The 23,100-nt window shown below is 35.2% G+C and overlaps 1 protein-coding gene, 1 long non-coding RNA gene and 1 pseudogene across 3 annotated transcripts; all 3 read left to right on the forward strand.

The window, feature by feature from the left end:
* The first annotated feature begins 414 nt into the window (after positions 1–414).
* On the forward strand, positions 415–2,191 carry LOC123905418 (annotated as a pseudogene).
* A 3,698-nt stretch (positions 2,192–5,889) lies between these two features.
* LOC123911276 (betaine aldehyde dehydrogenase 1, chloroplastic-like) lies at positions 5,890–9,775 on the forward strand. Of its 2 annotated transcripts, none has more exons than XM_045962663.1 (15): positions 5,890–6,118; positions 6,295–6,434; positions 6,835–6,915; positions 7,007–7,155; positions 7,236–7,328; positions 7,587–7,710; positions 7,854–7,919; positions 7,994–8,060; positions 8,268–8,344; positions 8,495–8,608; positions 8,695–8,772; positions 8,870–9,021; positions 9,115–9,175; positions 9,275–9,381; positions 9,493–9,775. In XM_045962663.1, exons 1-15 carry the CDS (start codon positions 6,010–6,012, stop codon positions 9,581–9,583), a joined length of 1,509 nt encoding a protein of 502 aa, XP_045818619.1. In that variant the 5' UTR covers positions 5,890–6,009; the 3' UTR covers positions 9,584–9,775. The 2 variants fall into 2 exon arrangements, with proteins under 2 accessions (XP_045818619.1, XP_045818620.1); XM_045962664.1 differs by having other exon boundaries at positions 6,103–6,210.
* A 732-nt stretch (positions 9,776–10,507) lies between these two features.
* On the forward strand, positions 10,508–13,058 carry LOC123911277. The gene is made up of 3 exons (XR_006810435.1): positions 10,508–10,803; positions 12,278–12,336; positions 13,001–13,058. It is a non-coding gene; the product is annotated as an uncharacterized LOC123911277 (long non-coding RNA).
* Positions 13,059–23,100: the final 10,042 nt, after the last annotated feature.

Genomic DNA, 23,100 nt, shown 5'->3' on the forward strand with positions numbered 1-23,100 from the left:
GGGAAGATACTTTAGCTGCTAAGTATCTGATACTTAAAATTTGTTGTCATTAGAGGGACCATAGGTAGCGGTGCTTAATTCTTATTTCTAAAAGAAAAATACTTGTGCAAGGATTCAATTCTTATATTAATTCTTATATTAAATTATACTCTTTCTCTTTCATTCATCACCAAAAACGACCAAAATTTAACGAAAATTAATTGAATCACATCCAATAAACGAAACAAATAAATGCATAGAGAAATCCAAAAAACAAAAAATCCAAACTTTACCCAAAAATTCAGAGAAAGAGATGAACAAAAAAAAAAATTGTATAGTGGTTGTTGTTGTTACGGTGGTCGGAGAGATGAGACCGTGAAGAGGTTAAGGGTGGAAAGAGAGTACCAAGATCTGGTGGTTGACCATGGTGGAACGATGGCAACTTCTGTTATTCCAGTTGCTTGTGCTTTCAATACTGTATTTTCTTTTGCTATTGTGTTTCCTGAAATACAATTTAATGTTGAAAATTTATTTATTTTCTTCTTTTTTTTTGGTAGAAAAATTTATTTATTTTCTAAATTAACTATAGTTATTATAAAATTAATTTTATTTAACACAACAGCCAGAGAATCCTGCCTATTTTTTATTTTAATAAGATATTTAGCAAATCAATGCAAGTGCAACTACTACAGTACTACTCTATTAGACCAAGTGCAATGGTCTGTTGAATTTGTCTTTCAACTGCAAAATTGGTGTTGAAATCATTGCAAGTGATGTGTTGAAACTGATGTGGATGAAAGAGATGATGAAGAGATTCAACTGAGTTGAACACTGCCACGGGGGACAGCTGGCGCGCTTCGATTCGTCCAGACAGGCGAGTGTGGCACACGCGCCGACAGACCGCGTGAGGGAGCATTGAACGCGGAGAGAGAAGCTTTGATTGGATAAAGCAGGCCACGTGGCTGCTTCTGATTGGGGCGGACGATTTTTATGATTTTTATCATTTGAACTCAATTATCTCATTGCAAATTAATTTTTTATTTTTTTATTTTTTTACCAAAATTCGTGATTTTTTTTTCTCTACAAATAGAGACTTGGTTCATTTCATTTGGACACAGAAAAAAAAACCAAGTTTTTTTCTCTACGATGCAATGTTTCGTCGTCGCTACCGAATGCAAAAACATGTTTTCCTTCGAATTGTTGGGGACCTTTCAAGTAGTGATAACTACTTCACCCAGCGAGTTGATGCAGCCAATAAAGAAGGTATATCACCTTTAGCAAAATGTACCACAGCTATGCGTATGTTAGCATATGGTATGGCAGCAGATGCGGTCGATGAGTACATCAAAATAGGAGGTACTACAACATTGGAGTGCTTACGTAGATTCTGTAAAGGAATCATACGATTGTATGAGCAAGTGTATCTGAGAGCACCAACCCAAGATGACCTGCAAAAAGTACTACATGTTAGTGTATCTGAGAGCACCTAACTTTCCCGAATTTTCAACACAAATAACTATTGCTAATGAAGATTCAACACCTAAGAGCAAGAAAAACCAGCAACCATCATGGAACACTGAACAAAATTTGGTACTAATTAGTGGGTGGATCAAATTTGGAACAAGCAGTGTTGTCGGGAGAAACCAGAAAGGTGAAACATATTGGGGTCAAATTGCTCCTACTGTTAATTTCTTTGTGAAATGCTCCTACTGTTAATTTCTTTGTGAATCAGCGTCCCTATAATATGACATACTATCTAGCTGATGGTATCTACCCTTCTTATCCAACTTTCGTCAAATCGATTAGACTTCCTCAAAGTGAACCCGATAAGTTATTTGCAAAATATCAGGAGGGATATCGGAAGGACATCGAACGTGCATTTGGAGTTCTTCAAGCTCGATTTAAAATCATCCGTGAACCAGCTCGCTTGTGGGACATAGCCGATTTGGGTATCAAAATGAGATCATGCATCATATTACATAATATGATTGTTGAGGATGAACGAGACTCACATGCTCAACGTTGGACCGATTTTGAGCAATCTGAGGAAAGTGGATCTAGTGCACCGCAACCATACTCGACCGAGGTGTTACCCGCTTTTGCAAATCATGTGTGTGCTAGATCCGAGTTCCGTGATCCAAAAGGTCATCAAGATTTGCAAGCAGATTTAGTGAAGCACATATGGACAAAGTTTGGAATGGGACGTGATTGAAGATTATTGTATCGTACTAATTATTACGTTGCTGCTCGTGTGTTTATCGCATTTTAAATTATTTGTATCGTACTAATTATGTTGCTTGTGTGTTGTATTGCATTTCAAAATATTTGTATCGTACTAATTACATTACTTGTGTGTTGTATTTTAAATTAAGTTAAGATGATTTGTATCGTATAATTTCATTAAATAAATTTTGTTTTTATTACAAAAAACTAAAAAATAAATCGTTAAGTGTTAATTATTTTAATTTAATTTTAATCGATAATTATAATTTTATTTAATCATAAAAACAAAAATTTAAATTTAAATAAGAATATGAAATAGAAAGGGGTGGGGTAGAGAAAGTGGTGGGGTAAGGTGTTGAATAGAAAAACCATTGGAGAGGGTAAAAGTTGAATGTGTGTTGAATGATTAGGTGGAAGAAAGAGAAAATGATGTGTAGTGAAAAAGTGAGTGTTGAATGTATTTTGGTGTTGAGACCATTGTACATGGTCTTAAACAATCTCATCTCTGTCACGTGGAAAAACATTTTAATGGCAATAGTCAGTCATTATTGATTTGTTACACACAATGTTTTAAGAACCGGACCGAAGATCGAACCGTTAGGATCTCTGGTTCACGGTTCAACCGGTTCAATCGGTTCAACCGTTATTGAACCGGATATATTGAACCGGATAATAAATAATAGTTTAAAAAAAATCATATGATGGACTTCTTTGTTACATGACAAATACACCTAATTATTAGCCCAATATCTAATTTATCACATGTTAGGCCCATTATACTTTCAAAAAAACTTAAGGGTCCGTTTGGTGCGCAGGATAGCATAGTGACAGGATAGGATATAAAACAGGATAAGGATAGGATAACAGCAGGATAACAGTTATACTCAGTTATCATATCCTATGTTTGGTGCACACAGGATAACAAACATGATAACTATTATATTTTGTTTTTAATACATACTTGCTCATAATAATATGATAAGATATATAACATATTTAATTGACAAAATTACTCTTGTAAAATAATTGTTATTTTTTTAAAATTATTTTGTAATACTTTGAATTTTATAAATAAAAAATATAAATAAGTAATCAAATAACTTTATATAATTTAAAATAAAAATCATGAGAAAATAATCAAGTTTAATTTTTTATATGAATCATGATCAAATAAATAACTCAATAATATTTACATGTTAGATAAGCCAAATAAATATATGATATATCTCATACGTAAATAATAAAACTATTATTGCAAAAGAATTATATTTAATTTTTTATAAAATTTAAATTAATATCCCTATTTGTCAATTTTTTAATAATCATTTTACTTTAAAATGTTGTAATTTTAGTAAAATTTTGATTTTTTAGAATATATAAATTACAAAATTACCCCTGTGAGAAAATCACATATATATTTAAAAATTAATTATTTAATTATTTATATTTTATTAATTTTATTTTATGTATTTTAAATATATTTTATAAAATAAATCAGTAATTTTTTTTTCTTCTTATCTTATCCTGCTGGTAACCCAGCTCAAATTCAGGATAAGAATTATAACTAGAGAGACAGGATATGATAAGCTTCAAGATTAACTTATCATATTCTGTTGTATCACCAAACACTGGATTGCGGCAGGATATGATACAGTTATCCTATCCTGTCTCTTATCATGTGCACCAAACAGGCCCTAATTGTTTGTAGGCAAATACATAACATCACCTACTTCTATGCGCCGCTCACTTATTCATCCAGTTTCCAATATTTTTTTTTTTACTTCTTCTATTTCTTCTTCTTTCATCATTCTTTTTTTCTTCTTTTGACTTCTATATACTCTTCTTTGTACAACACTTCTCTGTGCTACACTTCTTATGTTTCTTTTCTCTGCTCTGCAACTCTAGTCATGTGAACGATTGTGAATATGACAGCTTATGGAAGATTTAGAAAACACAGGAAAACAGTCGTTTTTATACTAGAAAATAAAGGTCGTCGATGGAGATAAATCGGGTGGTCGAAATCAAGAGATAGAAAAGAGAAATTAATCATTCTGTTTGTTTTTTACACTGAGCAATACAAAAAAAAATCAGTTTTTTTACTGAGAGAAGAAACCGGCCGGTTTTCCCGATTTCCCGGTTCACCGGTTTTTCCGGTTCTTGACGGTTCATACCGGTTCACACCGGTTTTTTCCCGGTTCCATTGACTAGCGGTTCTGGCTAGTCATCCGGACCGTTGAGGTGCTCGGTTCACGGGTGAACCGGTCGGACCGGCCCACAATGTGACATGGATAATGAGAGTGTACGATGAGTAAATTTTTTGAAGGGGCATTCAAATAGTATTCAATTAATTTCATTGTTGAAAAGATAGTGTCATTAATGAGAGTGGGTAAATATGCAAATAACGAAAATATGTATTAGATTTTCTAAAATAAAAGCATAAATGTGACATGGATAATGAAGCACATGTGGCTGTTTTTTAATGCAGGTGTGCAATATACACACAAACTTAAGAAGGCAACCTAGAAGCCACCTTGCCCACAATTATCAAAACAATAGAGAAAACTAAAATTGAAGTTTCACCATATTAATTGGGTAGCCATTCAAAATAAATCATATTAATTGAATCTTTATTTTATTCTTTAAAAATAAGCTACAAAATTCGAACTAAAATATTCATTTTTAAGATAGATAAATGGGATAACTGATTTGACAAAAAAAAAAAAGATAATTGAAATTTGAACTTAGAACCATTGTATATATAATGCAATGTCATGTCAATTAAGTTAAGCTCATCGTACATTTAAATTTTTTACTTTGTTCAGCTCTACTTCATTTTTTTTGTTTTTGATCGATGATTTTAAAATTTCTTAACTCTAAGAGATATAAATATATTCATTTTGAGATTTTAATATATAGATATAAATGAGTTTGTTTGTTGTGTTTTGCAATCAATCAACAAGTAAATTAATAAAAAAGAATTAAATAGAGAAGCCATGGATTTTGAAATCTCAGATCTGGACCTTCATATTATTACTAGTTCTGCAGAGCGAGAGAGAGAGAGCAAGACGAATATGGTGGGCGGTGGCAACCGGAGCAGAGGTGGTTCAAAGGTGTGAACACTTTGCTTGGTCGGTGTGGGTGATCGTGTGAAGTGATTTTTTGTTATATTTGCAGGCTGGAAGAAGAAGAGGATGGAGAAGAGATGTGGTACATAGGAAAAAGAGAAGCACACTTTAATCTAAGCCATTAATTTTTAATCCAAAGACTGAAATTCATTCTCATATTCTCATATATTTAAATCATTCTCATAATATATATATATATAAAGAGGGAATAAATTAAAGCCACTAGATTTAGTCTAGTGGTTGGGTAATAGTATGCATGAGGCCTTATATTTAATACTCATTGCCAATATTGTAAACTTAAAAAGTAGGAATAAATTTGTACCAAAAAAAATTACACAATACACACACACATATTCATCTTTTGTTGGATTTGAAAAATATTAGTAGGATTTTAATTAACTGAAATTAGTTAAGAAAATAACAGCCTTAATTATACACATTGAATGAAAAGTTAGAAAATATATATTAAAGAAAGAGCAAATAAATAAATAAATAAAAACAGTGATCAAAGGTGACGCAGCATCAAACTTATTAATAATATTATTATCACTATCAATGATATGATGGATCACTATTATTGATCCAACAATCCTTTGAAATTGAAAATAAAAAGAAGCATATCATTATCATCTATCTACACAAGCTAGCTAGCTGAGTGAGAGTGCGTGACAGAGTGGAGAAAATGGCGATAACAGTACCAAGTATACAATTATTCATTGATGGAGAGTGGAAAGCTCCTATCCTCAATATAAGAATTCCAATCATCAATCCCTCCACTGAAAACATCATAGGTATGTACATACCTTAATCACTCTTATGATCTTCTCTTGCAATATACTATAGGAGTATATCACTTTCTAATAATTTTATTTGATGAAATCAAGTATGATGAAGTATATATGATAATAATATTTAATATAACTACTTCTAAGTTGTGGCATTATGTGAATGCTTGATATACATGCAGGGGATATACCTGCTGCTACTAAGGAAGATGTTGACTTTGCTGTGGAGGCTGCTAAAAGAGCCTTGTCTCGGAAAGGTAGAGATTGGTCTACTGCTTCTGGCTCCGTTCGTGCTGGCTATCTTCGAGCCATCGCTGCAAAGGTTGTCATTTCATTTGTATTTATGTTCTTAATGGATTGAAGGATTGATAAATTTTATTCTATAATTTGAATTGTCAATTTTATTCCTTGAAACTGTAGCTTACACAAGTTTGTCTTGAAATTAATAAAATTGTGAAATAATCCATGAAATTGAAAATCCTAGATCACATTAGTCCTTTAGAATTTCTGACGAAAGTAATTGTTTGATCCATGATTTTTAATTTCTGAGATCATTTTAGAATTTCGTTGATTTGAGGGACGGAATTATGAGAAGCTTACAATTTTAGGACTAAATCGGTGATTCACTTGTTAACATGATTATTTAGTTAATTTATTTACTGTTTGATTGATAAAGTTGTGCATGTCTTGAGACCTGGCTTTGCTTTTTCTTTTTCTTACAGATAACTGAGAAAAAAAATGAACTAGGCAAACTGGAATCAATTGATAGTGGAAAACCACTGGAGGAAGCACTCGCGGATCTGGTAATTAGTATTTCACTATTTCTCGTTGGAAAAACATTTTGCCATGGATTGTTTGCATTTATATAGGACCTGTTTTGGTTTGATTGTCTAGGATGATGTTATTGCTTGTTTTGAGTACTATGCCGGGCTTGCTGAAGGGTTAGATGCAAAGCAAAAGACTCCTGTATCTCTTCCTATGGATACCTTCAAGAGTCATGTTCTCAAGGAGCCTATTGGTGTTGTTGCGTTAATTACTCCATGGTGTGATATCTGCTTTTTCTTCATCTTAGTTGCGTATGAATTCTTTTTCAGAAATTGATGTAATGATTGTTATATATTAGGAACTATCCTCTCTTAATGGCAACATGGAAAGTTGCTCCAGCTCTGGCTGCTGGTTGTGCTGCAATATTGAAGCCGTCTGAATTAGCATCTGTGTATGTTCTCATAAACTATCATCACAAACCTATGAAGCACGGACACTCCTCGGATTAGGCGTGTCCCGGTGTCGGACACGCGTTGGTGTCTAACACCGACACTTATGATTACATTGAATTATATCATCTTCTCAAATTATTATTGGTGTCGACGTGTCAGTGTCCGATGTGTGTGTTTGTGTCTGTGCTTCATAGTCACAAACTTGAATATTTGTTAAGTTTGATTTATCAATGTTTTCATATTGTTTACAATTTTAGGACCTGTTTGGAGTTAGGCGAAATATGTAGAGAAGTTGGCCTTCCTCCTGGTGTCTTAAATATTCTCTCTGGATTAGGCCATGAAGCTGGTGCTTCTTTAGCATCTCATCCTGACGTAGATAAGGTTCGAAACTTCAAATGATTTTAGTCATTAGTGGAATCAAAACTATATGGAGTTAGATCTTGTTCTATATCTCGCAAGTGTTGTTATCATGTTTGTTTATGACTTTGCTAAGATATTGTACCATTGTTCCCACTATTTGATAGATTGCCTTTACTGGTAGCTCTGCAACTGGGAGCAGGATTATGACAGCTGCGGCGCAGCTAATCAAGGTATTTTTAAGCATAATTATCTGCAAACTATTGTTAGTTCATGTAATATCAAATTTGTGTTTTCTTGTTTGCAGCCTGTTTCACTCGAGCTTGGTGGAAAGAGCCCAATCCTTGTTTTTGAGGATGTTGACCTTGATAAGGGTTAGTGTGTGTGCCTTCTCAAATATGTCTAGTTTATGAAACAACATTTTCTTGCATTTTGGCATCACATTTTATGGACAACCCCATATTTTAATTTATTGCATTGTGAATTTTGGGTATCCGAAACCTATGACGTATTGACATGATCTAAAACATTCACTCATATACCGTTTATAGTTTATTGATCTGTTCTCCATCATAAAACAGTTGCTGAATGGACCATCTTTGGCTGCTTCTTTACAAATGGTCAGATATGCAGTGCAACATCTCGCCTTATTGTGCATGTAAGTTTAATAGACGCGCTTTATTTTTTCTGCATAAATAGGAGGGTTAGTTTTCCTTGCACTGTGGTAGAATTTTGTCACAAAACCTTGTAGCACCATTAGCTTTGATTTTTCAAAAATGGATAAAGTAAAACGCTTTTTCTGTTTCAGGAAAGTATAGCAAAAAAATTTGTGAATAAACTTGTGAAATGGGCCGAAAACATCAAAATTTCTGATCCGTTGGAAGAAGGTTGCAGGCTAGGCCCTATTGTCAGTGAAGCACAGGTATGTTTGCTGTTAATCAGTGGCTTTATTTTGCTTAAAACATTCAGTTGATATGTAATCCAAAATATTTGTGTTATATGATTCAGTATAAGAAAGTATTGAATTTTATCGCAACGGCTAAGAGCGAGGGTGCAACAATTTTGACTGGTGGGCGTCGGCCAGAGGTATGATTAAATTATACCCTCAAGTATGTGAGGTGTGCTCGGTTCAGTTTTTCTGCATCTGTCTTGATAAATAATATCTTTTCAAATTCGATGACAGCATTTACAGAAGGGATACTTTGTTGAACCAACCATTGTATCCGATGTGACTACCTCAATGCAAATTTGGAGAGAAGAAGTTTTTGGACCTGTACTCTCTGTTAAAACATTTAGCACTGAAGAAGAAGCTATTGATCTAGCAAATGACACACAGTGAGTTTCTGAACTGATATTAACTTCTCTTGTAAACAATTTTTCTCGTCACTTGTCGATTGATATTAAAGCCAAAAACTTGATATTTTACAGCTATGGCTTGGGGTCAGCTGTAATGTCAAATGATTTAGAAAGATGTGAACGCGTATCTCAGGTGAGACTGATCCAAGATATTTTATTTTCATATATAAACAACAAAATGATTACATTGTTACTAATGGAATGGTTTTAACTTTATATCGATTTTCTGCAGGCTCTACAAGCTGGAATTGTATGGATCAATTGTGCTCAACCAAGCTTTATTCAAGCTCCATGGGGAGGCATTAAACGGAGCGGTTTTGGTCGCGAATTAGGAGAATGGTATGACAGATCTTATTTCCTAAAATCAGGAAAATTCTTCTCTAATATTGTTAAATGTAGAAAAGGAATTTGAGAATTAGTCTAAATTTTTGTTGTTGTTTTTGGATACAGGGGACTTGATAACTACTTGAGTGTGAAGCAAGTTACGACGTACATATCTGGTGATCAGTGGGGCTGGTATCAATCCCCTTCAAAGCTGTGATAGTTAACCATGTAAATTGATAATAAATTTGATTTCTAAAATCTGGCATGGAATAAGGTGTGCTGTGACACCAAGTTATTATGATCTTATGTGAGGGAACTTGCGATATATTATGCTATGTATACTGACAATATTGTTATGACGTAAGTCCCATGTTGCTTTCACTAATGATATGATATCGTTTGAAATCAATTCAATGATCTATATCAAACTGAAACGCAAGATACCAAGTCACTTCACTTGTTAACATGTGAGTTCTTGATTATTAAATCATATCAGTAACATTGTATTTGTAATCCATATCTATGTCATAGCAGAAATTTCTCTTCAACTCAATCTTATTAAAGAACCAAACAAAAATGCATGTGCTTTATTTGACTTCTTTAAATAAAACATTCTTCCTTCATCCTAGTTTAATTTGTTTATGTAAGACCCGTAATTTCACAGCTTATTTTGTGTAAGGAAAATAAATATTGGATAAAAGTTTTAGGGTGTTTGTTTAAGTCGTTTTGTAAGTATCGTTGTAATAACGGCATTTTTGCTGAGTTTAAGGCTGTTTTGTACTCGTGCGCTGAAAAGGCACAGACTTTTGGGCTGTAATCCTCTTTTATGTATGAGAAGGTTTATGCATATTCAGAATGACGAGTTTTGGATTATTCTCACTTTTGGAAAAACGAGTAGAAATTTTACCCGCTGACGTAAAATTTTACGGTTTCAGAATTTAGTAAAATTTTAGATGGAGGATTTATATATCTGCGCGAGTTAGGATATGTCCTGAGAATATTTTTCGAGAGTGTGGAAGAAAATTACAGTCGCGGAAAAAGATTCCGCAATAAGTTTTGGAAATATTTTAAGACGGACTTCCGTTCCGTAAGTTTTCTGTTTTTACGAATTTTGCTCGTCGCGGCGCGCGAGAGCTGTGGGGCGTGAGAGAAAATATCTAGATATTTATTAAAGTAAAATGGATGGCTAGGATTGGCCTAGAGTTTTGTCTTTTGATCCAATGGCTAAGATGGAGCAAGATCACTTTGGTCATAAGATTGTTTGGTGGACTTTTTAACTTAGAAAAAAAAATTGAAAAACTCTTCTTCTCTTCCTCTCAAAACCGTCCCCCTCTTCTCTCCCACTCACCTCACCATTGATTTTCCATTTCTCATCCATTCAAGCTTGGATTTGTCTCTTTGGATCAAGGATCTTGCAAGGAAATCACTCCTCATAAGGTAACTAACCAATTCCTTACCTTGGTTGCTCTAATTCTCCTAATTTTAGAAATTGTTCTTGACATGTTCTTGAGTAAAAATTTTCTAGAATAAGTTTTGGTTGATTGTGGTTTTAGGGAAGTGTTTAGGAGTAGTTTATAAGCTTGTTTAAGCTTGGCACATGTTGGGTTCCATGGTGATTAAGATTTTCATGAAAACTTTTGTTAGGGTTTGAAAAATTGATTTGAAATGCTCATAACTTTGAAAACTTGTGTTGTGCTTTTATTTTTGGTGTTGTTTATGAGCATTGTAGTGAAATGGATGTTAGAAAATGGCTCTAATTTTGTGAAACAAGGAAAAATATTTTTGTGTGTGTTCTTGAGGTGTTCATGAACAAATTTTTGGAAATCCTTGCTTTGGCCCTCAAAATGATTTGGTTGATCAATTTCAAAGACTTGTGGACTCATAGATGCATGCTAGGAATTAGTATTGGAAAAATTTTGGGTGTGGTTTACACTTTTCAAAACTTTTGGTCATGAGAAATTTTGAAAAGTGAGGAGGAGTTTTCAAAAGTTGTTAGGGCTTTGAGGGAGGCACAATGGTGGCCTAGGGCGAATTACCATGCAAAAATTTTTGGGAAAAAAATGGTTTTAGTGTTGTTTGTGTGTTAAAGAACCAAAAATTGAATTTTCGAAATTTGAGGCTTTGCCCGGAAAATTTTTTGGGGCTTGGATTAGTAACTCGGGGGTATTATGGGATATTACCATGCCCTCGGAAGCGAAAAATTTTGAGCGGAAGGGGGATTTTGAAAAAAAGGGCAGAACCAAAACTTAGTGGGAGGGGAAAATTTGCAAAATTTTTCTAAGTCCACATTTTGTGAAAATTGAGCATGCTTTGATGAAATGATCATAGGTGGGTCAAAGTTTGATTATAGGATTGTATTTGGAAAGAAAAACTTGAAACTTGCGACGCAAGAAAAACTCGATTATTTTGTCGAGATATTTTCGTAAAATTTTTAGGTTGTTTTCAAGTGTTTTGGTAGTGTATGAAAGTGTCCTTTGAAGTTTAAAACCATAGAGAGCAATGGTATGCTTTGAAAATGAAAATTTGTGGGAGAATGCCTTGATTTCTCAATTCTGGACGAACTGTGCAGGGGCATTTTCGTCCATTTAAAATTGTTTCAGTTCCCTCAAAACTTAACCATTTGATCCGTCTTTTCGAGACGAAGAGTTTGGCGTATGGTTCGTCTCGAGTGGACAAGAGTTGAATTAGTTATGGTCATTTTAGTTTGAAAACTATTTTGTCGAAAATGTGTTTGTTTTGTGAAAAATAGTGTATTTAACTTCGGGAATTTTTAATCACTATGGGGAGGACTCGGAAATAATATCCGAGAGTGTTAGGAAGTGCCTTAGACACCTCTAGACCTTTGTTGATAGGTTTAGTTTCGTTAAGATATTTTGGGAGAAACTTATGCTTTGTCCGCTCACTATTTTAGGAAGCACGTAACGGTAGAATAGAGCGAACGTTGTGGTTTTTGATTGGAAGCTTGCCGAGGTAAGGGCACCTTCTATTTATGCCTTACTTCCGACAATAACATGTGTTGTTTTGGCTTGTTGTTTATGCACTGGTTGTGAGTGCTTTGTATGGTTGCGTTATGTATTCTCGTAATGAGTTATGTTGAATACATATTGGTTGTTTACATATTATGCGAATATGTATGTTGGAATGTTTGAGATTACATATTAATGAGAATATGTAAGTTGTTGCATTAGTATATGTAGAGAAGGCGTATGCTCATGCATTCATAGTGGGTATTTGATCTGAGTGATTGTACCCGGTGATACTCCCGCCTTTAAGTGAGCCGGTATTTGATCTGAGTGATTGTACCCGCCGTTAATGGAGCCGGTATTTGATCTGAGTGATTGTACTCGGGGTATTCCACCAATTGAGTAGGTGTTTGATCTGAGTGATTGCACCCGGTGTTATCCCACCGTTTGATTCCGGAATCCATGCATGTGACGATCCTGTGACGGGGTGTCACACTCATTCATTAGAGGTTTTGCATTAGGCTATGTGCGCATTTTATTTATTATGCATGTGTTGAGGAAAATGATAAGTGTTTAGCCGCTTTCTATTTGGTACTTGGTATTTGTATTTCTTGTTTCCAGTTGGTGACCCTTATTTTGCATGCCATATCGCGGGCTCCTCCCACCCCTAGACGATGGAGCGCCATCTGAGACCGTAGGCCGTGTGGACGGCGAGGACTTCGTGGACTATCCCGGAGTGTAGGGAGTAGCGCTTGTTAGGCTACATTTTGGTAGGCTTAGGGCCTAGTTTGTATTTTGGATGACTGTATGTCTTATACATTATACTCAGACATGCTTAGTGCCTTTTGGCCTTGTGATATATTCGGTTCATAACTCGTGTCTTTTGGTTGATGAACTTAATGTATCCGCCGTATGTAAATTATTCAGGTACACACTTTGCTTCGAGGAAGCCCTGTAATATAATGTGTTGATGTTATATTTATTTTTCTATTGAATGACGAATTGCCGAGATAGCTGCGGGCGTTCACGCGCGCCATTTTATTTAAGCGTGTTGTTTTAAAAAAAAAAAAAATACCCCTTTTTATGCTTTGAAAAACGGGGTGTTACAGTTTATCATTTTTTGATACAACTGCTTACATGTTTACATGTTTTAATGATAGCGAAAACTATTAAATAATGAAACTATCGCGAATCAATTGTGAGCGTGCGTGATCTTCTTTTTACCAGAAAACATGGGTGCATGGTTGGAAGTAAATGAAAAAGGTCTACTATATATAGTATCATTTCTCTATCGTGATGTTTTCGAGAAAAGTTTTCTGCGAGAGCTAGCATTTCCAATTTTTTTATCTAAAGATCACTGTTGTGTCATGGTCAACTTGTGTTTTTTCTCAAAACACTGCATATTAATTATGCAAGATTATCAGGATAGTCTTCATGTTGGATATTGTATATTGGGCCTAGAATTGTGCAAGCCCAATATCAATTGATTGTACTTTAAGCCCATTGCTTGTATATGGTACATTGCCTATATAAAGTAAATGAGGCTCACACTTATGATTAATGAGAAAGATCCTTTGACACTAACAAGTGGTATCATCACCAAAAGTTCCAAGGACCTAGTAGTGGTTTTGCAAAACCATCATCAAAGAGTTTGTTACAACCGTTTTCCAACTGTTTCTTCTTCAACAAACTTCTTTCTTCTTCAGTTTTTCAACGATCTTGCAGCCTCAATCTGCATCTTTCTGCAAATCCATCTGTTCATTGTCTTTCTTGCGCATCAAGCCATGACAGAGAATTCGGATTTTCTGAAACCTTCCATCCCTAAGTTTGATGGATTTTATGATCACTAGGCAATGTTGATGGAAAACCTGCTGAGATCAAAGGAGTATTGGTCATTGATAGAAAATGGAGTTACAATTGCGCCAGCAAATGCAACAGAAGATCAAGTCAAAGCTGCAGCTGCAAGCAAGATCACTGATATGAAGGTAAAGAATTACCTGTTTCAATCTATTGATCGTGCCATTTTAGAAACAATTCTTGCTAAAGATACTGCAAAGGATATTTGGGAGTCAATGAGATTGAAGTACAAGGGATCTACTAAGGTGAAAAGAGCTCAGCTTCAAGTTTCTCGCGGAGAATTTGAGGTAATTGAGATGGGTGAAAGTGAAACTGTGACTGAGTATTTTGCAAGAATCATGGCAATTGCGAACAAGATGACTTCTCAAGGTGAAAGAATGGAGCAAGCAACCATTGTTGATAAAATCTTGAGGTCTATGCCAGAGAAATTCAACTATGTCACTTGTTCAATAGAAGAGTCCAATGATGTGACTACAATGTCTCTAGATGCACTTCAATCCAGCCTGATAGTGCATGAGCAAAAGATGAAAAGCAAGAAGGTGGTGAACCATGATGAACAAGCAGCTCTCACAATCTCTGGTGCAGGGAGAGGGAGAGGAAGGAATAGATCATCAAGATGGCGTAGCAGAGGAAGAATAAGCAAAGAAACTGTTGAATGTTTCAAGTGTCACCAGTTAGGCCACTACAAGAATGAATGTCCTACTTGGGAAGAAGCAAAATATGGTGAAGCTGACTATGAAGAAGAGTTTCTTCTTATGACAGGCAAAGATTGTGAAGAATTTGAGACTGAAAGATGGTATCTTGATTGGGGCGTGGCAGAGGAAGAATAAGCAAAGAAACTGTTGAATGTTTCAAGTGTCACCAGTTAGGCCACTACAAGAATGAATGTCCTACTTGGGAAGAAGCAAAATATGCTGAAGCTGACTATGAAGAAGAGTTTCTTCATATGACAGGCAAAGATTGTGAAGAATTTGAGACTGAAAGATGGTATCTTGATTCAGGTTGCAGCAACCATATGGTTGGTAACAAGAATTGGCTCTATGAATTTGATGAAAATTATAGAGACATGTGAAACTTGGAGATGATTCAAAAATGAATGTTGTGGGCAAGGGAAATATCAAGCTAAGAATCAATGGCAGGGTACATGTTATAACTGAAGTGTATTATATCCCAGGCCTAAAGACCAACCTTCTAAGCATTGGTCAAATTCAACAGAAGAATGTCACAATCATCTTCAAGAATGATACCTGCAAGATCTTTCATGATGACAAGGGTCTGCTGTTCACCACTCAGATGTCAGGTAACAGGATGTATACTTTGACTACTACAGTTATCTCACCCAAATGCTTAACAGTTTCAAAAGAGGATTGGTCACAGTTATGGCATGATAGATATGCACATTTGAGTGTTAAAGGCCTAAATGTGCTAGCTAAGAAGAATATGGTAAATGGATTACCAGTATTGAAAGAAATTGAGTACAAGTGTGAAGATTGCTTGACTGGCAAGCAACACAGAGAAGTCATTCCTAAGCAAGCTATGAGGAGGGCCAATGAGAGGTTGGAGCTGGTACACTCTGACATATGTGGTCCCATAAACCCTACAAGCAATGGAGGCAACAGGTACTTCATTACTTTCACAGATGATTTCTCAAGGAAGACTTGGATTTATTTTTTGAAAGAAAAATCTAGTGCATTAGATACTTTCAAAACATTTAAAGTGCTAGTTAAAAAAGAATCAGGTTGTGCTATTCAATGTCTGAGAACTGATAGAGGTGGTGAATATGTCTCCACTGCTTTCAATGATTTTTGTAGCAATCAAGGCATCAAAAGACAGTTAACTGCTGCCTACACTCCACAGCAAAATGGAGTTTCTGAAAGAAAGAATAGAACATTGATGAATATGGTTAGAAGTATGCTAGCTGGTAAGAAAGTACCTAAAGTTTTTTGGCCTGAAGCTGTGAAATGGGCTACTTATGTCATGAATAGAAGCCCTACCCTGTCTGTTAAAAATATGACTCCTCAGGAAGCTTGGAGTGGGAAGAAGCCTAATGTGCAGCACTTTAGGGTCTTTGGCTGCTTGGCATTTGTTCATGTACCAGACAGTCAGAGGATTAAGCTGGATAACAAGAGTGTTAAATGCTTACATCTTGGAATAAGTGATGAATCTAAAGCCTACAAGCTGTATGATCCAGAGAAAAAGAAAATTATAGTCAGCAAAGATGTAATTTTTGAAGAAAAGAAAGGGTGGGATTGGAACAAATCAGAAATTAAGAGAAGTAGTGAGTTCATTGATGAGCCTTAAGAAGAGAATAATGAACCAGTCAATGATTTAGATGATAATGTAGAAGATGGTGGAAGTGACTCAGATGCAAGTCTCCCTTCAAACCCTATTCAAACTCCAAATGACTCTGAAGATGAACTTGATGTGCAAGCCTCAACCTCATTGGGTCCAAGGAATAGAAGACCACCAGTTAGACACAATGACTATGTATCTGGTAGTGAGTTAGATAGTGATGATCTGCACAATCTGGCTACTTATACACCAGCTGAAGATCCAAAGACATATGCAGAAGCTGAAAAACAAGATGTGTGGAGAACTGCAATGGATCAGGAGATGGAGTCTATAAAAAATAATAACACTTGGGAGTTGACAACTCTACCTGAAGGATCCAATGCAATTGGAGTCAAATGGATTTTCAAGACTAAATACAATGAAAAGGGTGAAATTGAGAAGCATAAAGCTAGACTGGTAGCTAAGGGATATACTCAGAAACATGGAATACTATAAGAACAATCCTAGCTCTTGCTGCAAAAGAGAGCTGGAATGTGTTTCAATTGGATGTAAAAAGTGCCTTTTTACATGGTGATTTAGCTGAAGACATCTATGTTGAGCAACCTCTTGGATATCATAAGGGAAATAAGAATAGTGTGTACAAATTGAAGAAGGCCCTCTATGGTTTGAAACAGGCTCCAAGAGCATGGTACAGTAAAATTGAAGGGTACTTCAATGATGAGAAGTTTGAAAAGTGTCCTCATGAACATACTTTATTTGTTTGATGATTTGATATGCACTGGAAATGACTTGCACATGATACAAGCATTCAAAGAATCTATGAAAAAGAGATTTGCAATGACTGACTTAGGAAAGATGAAATACTTTCTTGGGGTGGAAGTCATTCAATCTAAGGAAGGAATATTCATAAATCAGCACAAATATGCAGTTGAAATATTGAAGAGATTTGGCATGGAACATTATAATGAGGTTTGCAGTCCTATAGTACCTGGATCCAAGCTTGTCAAAGATGAAAATGGAAGTGCTGCAGATGCTAGAGAATACAAACAGATGGTGGGTAGCTTGATGTATCTGCTAGCTACCAGGCCTGACTTAGCTTTTTCTGTGTGCTTGGTTGCTAGATTTATGGATAGACCTACTGAACTTCATGTCACAGCTGTCAAAAGAATAATGAGGTATTTGAAAGGTACTCTTGCTGATGGAATAATGTACAGTCATAACTAGATGAAGCCAAATTGGTTGGATGGTCTGACGCTGATTATGCTGGAGATTTAGATGATAGGAAGAGTACTTCTGGATATGTGTTTATGATTGGAACTGGTGCAATCTTTTGGTCTTCAAAGAAGCAGCCCATTGTAACTTTGTCCACCACTGAAGCTGAGTATGTTGCAGCTTCACTATGTGCTTGCCAAGGATTGTGGTTAAGAAATGTCATGAGTCATTTGAAGGTTGAACAAAGTGAGGCAACTATTGTCTACTGTGATAATAGTTCATCCATTAAGCTGTCCAAGAATCCAATTATGCATGATAGATGCAAACATATTGATGTTAGATTTCACTTCTTGAGGAATCTGGCAAAGGAAGGCACAATTGAGCTCAAGCACTGTCCATCTCAGGAGCAGCTTGCAGATATAATGACAAAACCTTTGAAGATTGATGCATTCTACAAATTGAAGGCTGGTTTAGGGATGAAGAATGCTTTGAAATGTTAATGTGATGAAGACAACACAGTTTGCTTGTGGATTGGTCTGTTTAGCTGTGTTGCCTGCAGTAGTTGCCTGCTTGACTGGCTGGCCTAACTAGCTTGCTGGGCTTGCTTGTTGGCCAAGGCGCGCGCGTTTTTTCTTGTTTGGCTTGCTAGTGTGTTTGCCTTAGCTTGGCCTAGCAATTTCCTCTAGTTTGTCTATAATTTGTTGATTGTTTTTGTAATTGTAGGGTTATACAATTAGGGGAGGATATGTTGGATATTGTATATTGGGCCTAGAATTGTGCAAGCCCAATATCAATTGATTGTACTTTAAGTCCATTGCTTGTATATGGTACATTGCCTATATAAAGTAAATGAGGCTCACACTTATGATTAATGAGAAAGATCCCTTGACACTAACACTTCACTCTTCAGTTTAGACTTACAGCCTTGGTTTTAACCAATTTGAAGTGAGGAAACAACATTGACAAGAATGAACAAAATCAAAATGTATATGAAGTTTGGAAGTCCACAAGTCCAATAGATCAGCTCACACTCCTCTAACAGTTTAACATAATTTTTTTTTTTTTTACAGTAGTTTAACATGAATTTTTAATGATAACATGAATTTCGATGTTTAGAAAAGCTTACAAAAAATTTCATATATATTGTAATTGTAACTCTTTTGTTGTAGTGCAATAATAATTCTAAGTCTCCAATAAAATTTTAGACACTATCTCAGGCCATCTATTCACAAGTTCATCAATTTGCTACCATATTAAAATTATATATCCCACCAAGTTGGGCATTAATTTCACATGGTAAGGGAACAGTTTGCCTTTCTCTAGATTTGAAGTTTACTCAAGCAATGCATCACATGGCGCGGATTATTCAATGTATCCTTCAAAGATGGTGATCACAATCAATACATTAAACCGCTTCCATAAGTACGTAGTATTTGTTTGGACTTGTTTACGTGTAACCTTTGCCATAAATTTCTCTAGCTCCTCCTTAAGATGTTTTCTCTGCTGACCTCAGGATTTTTTTTATACCTCAAAAATCTTATTTTGCTTCTTGCAGTTTGAAAAAATTGGCCAACTTATTTCACTTTATAAAAATTGAAATTTTTAAACATGGAAAAAAAAAATCGGTTTATATAAACCGAAATAACATAAATGTTAAGAAAAGAAGAAAGATTTATGTGAAAATTCGTGTAGAGCTACATGTGGTAAATTTAGCATATCTCGCTGAATATAAGTCAAAAGCAATGAATGGGGCCTGGATTCACTGCCAATTGTAAATTCACACAGTTTGCTGCAACAGTGAATCTTAGGTTCGATCAGAAGATAAGTAAAGTTATTTTTTCTTTCTCGAAATTCAATAGTCTTTTGGGGCTCTTCTCAAGGTTTCATGTTTAAATCATCTCAGTCGCTTTCTGTATTGGACTAATCCTAATCGGCCCTCCCACTAGTGGATAGTGGAATTGGTATCCCTTAGATTAGTCGATTTATGGACCGTATACCAAGTCTTCAAAAGAAAATGAGTCCTTTGAAATCTTAAAATTCATAAAGTACTTTAAAATTTTATGCTAAAAATTCTGATTGTAAAAAATATCTTTTAAAATTTCACAAAGTCAGTATAATCTCACAAAGTCTTTTAAATTTTTCAAGACTTTTTTTGCCAAAATAGTCTCTCAAAATCTCAATCCAAAATACCCTTTAGTTGTCCGTTGTCCATATGTGATTCAATGGCTCGAAATATAGTCTGGATCTCGTAGTTTCATACAGTATGAGACCTTTGCAGTTCATTTCCAATCGGATAGCCCAGGTCAATTATTGTGTCCACGCACGCAGTGACCGTGTTAAATCAAAATCACGGTTGCTTACTGAAATGGAATGAGGTTATCAAATAATATCAATCTTCCTAGTACAATTAAAAGTTACATCTATCTATATTGTTTTAAGTTGTTTTTTTAGTAAATCGGATATTATATGCGTGCAACTGCAGAAACTAATCCCTCAAACTTTGTGGAACCCAAATGGATAATTAATTCTCTCCAAAAGTTTTAACAATGTTGCATGCCCAAGCCAATAATCGAACTCTCAAACCTTGGTTAAGTTAGAAAATACTCGTGTCATCTCATATAAGTGCTCTTGGATTATATTGTATTAAGTTAATGTGTGCACACTAGAGCAGATTAAAATTGCTAGTATATAATTGTAATAATTTGCCTTTTTCCTCGCTGAAATTATTAGAGATGATTGCAGTGCAGGAGCAGGTACATGTTTATTTCTTTTTTGTCTTTTGAATTTTTTGTATGTCACTAGGAAACAAATTATTGCTCTTTCCTTTTCTTGTCATCATATAGGTGCAGTTTCGTTTGCAAACTTTACCTTATGACTTATGCATTGTTAGTTCGAACTAAACTTCTGTGAAATTACGATTGAGTTAATATGATGAAAACTGAAAAGGAGAAATTGGCGTTGAAGCCAGCCAAGTGTGACATTGAAATTAAGATATGATTATTGGTAACTGGTAAATGTAAACAAAGACAAGATCAAAAGTAATATGGGGACTAAGGATTATCTTGTGCCTAAAGGCAACTTTCTCAAAATCCACCTTAGAGGAAATGATTACTTCATCCTCAAGAAATTATTACAACATAGAAATTTAACTATAATCAGTGTTGTGCAGATGAATTTGGAATCTAACGCTAAAATTTTGTAGAGATATATCAATTTTTTATTGTAATTTTTTAGCTTTTAAGTTGCAAAATCATTTATCAAAATTCTGTTCAATATTTTAAATTTAAAATTTTAAATAATAAAATAATATTTAATAATAAATATTAACTAGGTAGATATAATCATATCTTAATTTCTGGTTGGTCTCATGGTAGGAGGTTTTGGCAATATGCATAATGTCTTCATTGCCAACACCATAAAAAAAAATGGATTTGGATTTCCTGCTGTGGGAATATCCCACAGTTTCACAAAGTTGAAACAATCCTGGCCATTCAAACTATCCAATGGTTTCTCTTAATTTAAAAAATTGTTATTTTAATTTTAATTCAAAACTGATAGAAAACCCTTCTCTTTCCTTCTCTGCCGTTGTGTCTGTTCAACTCGCCGGAAATTGAAGAAACAAAAAAAAGATGGTACTGTAAGTTTGATTTTTGAAACTGTTGTTAAAGTTGAGATAGTGACATACAACATAGACAGAATATGATTAAGGTTGGAAGTTTGTTTCAATTTAGATTTGCATGGTGTTGTTGGTGAAGAATCAGAATGAGTGAATGAAGATTGAGTTTGAGAAACAAACACTAGATTGTTACCAGATTTGCAAGAGTTGCAGCTTGATCTCAGATCTGTACTCGTCGGTAATAGAGGAAGACGATGGTGGTGGTGGCCGGTGATGGAGGAGGACGACGGTGATGGCTGACGGTGATGGAGGTGGTGATGAAGGAAAATCGTATTTAAAATAGAGTGTAAAACGCAGCGGAAATTAAAATTTTCCTTCGATGGATCCTTGCGAATGGACATGATCAGGGTTTCGGTTATTACCTTTGAAGAACAATTCCTCGATTCTGAATTGATCACAAGCACCGCACGATCGCAGCACCTCTAGCCGATCCACACGAACAGTTTCCGTTCACCTCTTAGTGCTAGCTGCAAGACGACGGTAGAGGGAGATTTAGTGCGGTTAGGGTTTTAGAGAATTTTAGGGTTTCTCTAAAATTTGGATTATGTGTGTAACACCAGACTGAATTGCATAAGGCTCTATTTATAGAGCTTCTTATGTTGTCTTCAGGCCAAAGCGGTTATTGGACTTCGCAAGCCCAATAACCTACTGTTACTAATCGCACCCCACTAATAAGTCATACTTATTTCTCCCGTCATTAACTATCCTTATGTGTGTGACCCTGTAGGTTCCTATGACGTTGGCAATAATATTAATCTCAATATTATAAACAGCGAGCGGTATCTAGCAACACATCACTGCTACCCAAGTCACAAGAATGTCACGTGATCTGACAAACCTTTCCGTGATAAATATCTTGTGTATAATTACCCTTTTACCCTTATGTCTATATTGAACACAAGGCATAGTATGTCACCCTTGCTAAGTTCAATATTGGGCCCATAGACATATCTCCTGTTATGTAGGAGGGGCAAATTCCATCTAGGTCACTCATGTCCCTCAGCATGATTCGTGGAATACCCATCAACCAACTTTATAGTCATCCTGTTACGGATAACGTTTGAATGGCAACAAGGTAATACACTCCTACATCTAGGGTACATAGTGATTTCAGGTCGAAGGGTGGAATACACCACTTATCACTATGAGAATATCTTATGACATTTCATAACACACTATGTAGTATTCTCACGGTGGGTCAATCCGATACAAATGTTATCCTTAACATTTATATCTATGTGAAGACTTGATAACTCTTTATCTATGATCTATGAGATGTGACCATCAGTCTACCAACATAATAGCCTCTATGCTTTAATGTTATCCCATTTCACTTTAAAGCTTGACTACGGATGCTTTAAGAATAGTGTTCTTATGTTTAATGGATTCTCACGATTAAGTCATACTTAGCGTTCCACTTAATGAACTAACTATTCTAGGGACTTTATTACTTTAACACATAAACATAATAAAGAAGAGCCTTTATTTAATAAATGAATTATTCAATACAAGTATCATGCAATCATAAATAATTGGCCTCTAGGGCTTACACCAACAATCTCCCACTAGCACTAGAGTCAATCAAGCATACTCCTAATACCTATGCTCCTAGTATGGCCCTCATGCTTCGGCTGAGCAAGAGGTTTTGTAAGTGGGTCAGCAGCATTGTCGAGTGTTGGTACTCTGCATATCTTCACATCTCCTCTATCAATTATTTCTCGAATAAGATGATAG

This window comes from Trifolium pratense, linkage group LG2 (genome assembly GCF_020283565.1).
Source record: "Trifolium pratense cultivar HEN17-A07 linkage group LG2, ARS_RC_1.1, whole genome shotgun sequence".
NCBI lineage: Eukaryota > Viridiplantae > Streptophyta > Magnoliopsida > Fabales > Fabaceae > Trifolium > Trifolium pratense.